General features: G+C 50.9%; 1 protein-coding gene across 1 annotated transcript; it reads left to right on the top strand.

Annotated features, from left to right (window-relative positions):
* The first annotated feature begins 745 nt into the window (after positions 1–745).
* Positions 746–1,535, top strand: LOC107514279 (testis-specific H1 histone). The gene has a single exon (XM_016151847.2). The coding sequence runs from the start codon at positions 770–772 to the stop codon at positions 1,475–1,477; it is 708 nt and encodes a 235-aa protein (XP_016007333.2). The 5' UTR covers positions 746–769; the 3' UTR covers positions 1,478–1,535.
* The last annotated feature ends 455 nt before the right edge of the window (positions 1,536–1,990 follow it).

Genomic DNA, 1,990 nt, shown 5'->3' with positions numbered 1-1,990 from the left:
GTGTTTCTAGACTGGATTGTGTTGTATAGACTACCACATTTACTTTTTAAAGGCATTGTTTAACTTGTTATGGATAGTTGGGAAGAACATCTCTCACCTTAGGGAAATGTGGGCAGATGGTATGTATACATGCATACTTTTCATAGAAAACTAGTGGACTTCAAAAAGTGATTGAGATTAAGATCAATGATAAGCGTGAGCATAAGAGCAGGGAACAACAAAAACCCTGGAGATTATAAAGGTGATTCTTCAGGATGAATAGGCATGGAATATCTGGATTGGTTTAGACCTAGAAGGAAGTGGCCTGATAGGTTATTAAAAGCTTAAAAAGAAAGAGAGAGAGAAAGAAGAAGAAGAAGAAGAAGAAGAAGAAGAAGAAGGAGGAGGAGGAGGAGGAGGAGGAGGAGGAGGAGGAGGAGGAGGAGGAGGAGGAGGAGGGAGGGAGGGAGGAGGAAGGAAGGAAGGAAGGAAGGAAGGAAGGAAGGAAGGAAGGAAGGAAGGAAGGAAGGAAGGAAGGAAGGAAGGAAGGAAGGAAAGGAAGAAAGAAAAGAAGGAAGAGAAAAACAAAAACAAAAGAAAAGTCACCTACCACGGTAGGGTCTGTCAGCCCTCTTACTAGGACCTCGGCTAGGCCCCCCTTTGTGACGCGACATAGCCTTAGCTTATTTATTGGTGGGCGAGGCCCCGAACCAGCGGGCCCCGCGGAGGGCGGAGCGGGGCCATGGCTGAGGCAGCCAAAGTGAGTGGCGAATCCCACGACACTGAAGTTATGATCCAGCAGCCTGCTGAAAAAATCTGCGGGGGACCGCCGAGGCGGAGCCCCCGCTCCGTGCTCAAAGTGTCCCAGCTGTTGCTCAAAGCTATCGCCTCGCACAAAGGGCTGACTCTGGCCACCCTCAAGAAGGAGCTGGGAAATGCTGGCTACCAAGTGCGCAGGAAGTGTGTCCGCCGCTCTGGTGAAGCGCCCAAGGGTACACTCCTCCGGGTCAGTGGAAGCAACGCCACCGGCTATTTCAGGGTCTGGAAGATTCCCAAGCCTAGGAGAAAGCCAGGACGCCCAAGGTTGGAGGAGTATGCCCGCTCTGCGAGGCGAACCTCTGCTGGGCCACGGGGCTCACGGAAGCCCCGCGTGCATCGCAGGGTGGCCAAGAAGGCCAAGGAAGTATGGAGACGGGGCTCCAGGGCGAATGGCACCGTGAGGAGAAGGCCCAGAGCCAAGGACCCGGTGCGTTCCAGAGCCAAGGAAGAAACGAGGGCCAAGGGGATGGACGAGGGGAGGGGACGTACCTTGAAGGAAGACAGGCCTAGGACCCGAGAGGAGAAGAGGTCAAGGGAAGAAAAGAAGCATGACCCTGAGAAGGCGGTGAAACGGACCATCCAGAGGTCAATCTCACTTAAAATTGACCCAAGGCCTGCTCGCAAAAAGACTTCCACTAAATCTGAAAGTCTTCAGAATGCAGAAGCCGGGAATCCATAGCGTGGGAGCAATTTCCCTTCCTCCAGGCACACAGATGCCTTTCCCTATAAGGCTCCAATTAGAGCAGCTCTCACACTCGTTGAAATGAACAAACTATTCAAAGCCTTTCCACCACTGCATTGTATCTGTTTCTTCTTTGCTGCACCGGGAAAGGGGATAAGGAGGTGTTGAGGTGAGGCCTGTAGCAGGGGCATAGGGGATGAAGAGAGAAAAAGGAGTTGAAATTCTCTTCCTGCTATAGGACTCAGGAAAATGCCTTTCAGAAGAAAAGAAAACAGAAGAAAACCAGCAACTTCATGGGATTAGACAGAAGTGTTGAGTTAATGTTAGACACCCTAACAAATCCAAACTGAGTTTTGGGGAGAAGGGTATGTAAGGACTGAAGTGGGGGGGGGGCATCATTTGGGGCAGGAGAAGAGTAGACAGCCTCTGAGTGGTCACCACCCCTGACCCAAAGTGTTTTTACCTGAAATTCCTTTTAGGAAAAAGCCCCTTTCCCCAGAATTGGTTGTA

This window comes from Rousettus aegyptiacus, unplaced genomic scaffold, assembly GCF_014176215.1.
Source record: "Rousettus aegyptiacus isolate mRouAeg1 unplaced genomic scaffold, mRouAeg1.p scaffold_m13_p_2, whole genome shotgun sequence".
NCBI lineage: Eukaryota > Metazoa > Chordata > Mammalia > Chiroptera > Pteropodidae > Rousettus > Rousettus aegyptiacus.
Note: the sequence above shows the minus strand (reverse complement) of the source record. Positions and strands in the feature narration are given on the sequence as shown.

What these genes read in the sequence shown, in the direction of transcription:
- LOC107514279 (XM_016151847.2), top strand. Translation starts at nt 770, where the DNA reads ATGATCCAGCAGCCTGCTGAAAAAATCTGCGGGGGACCGCCGAGGCGG.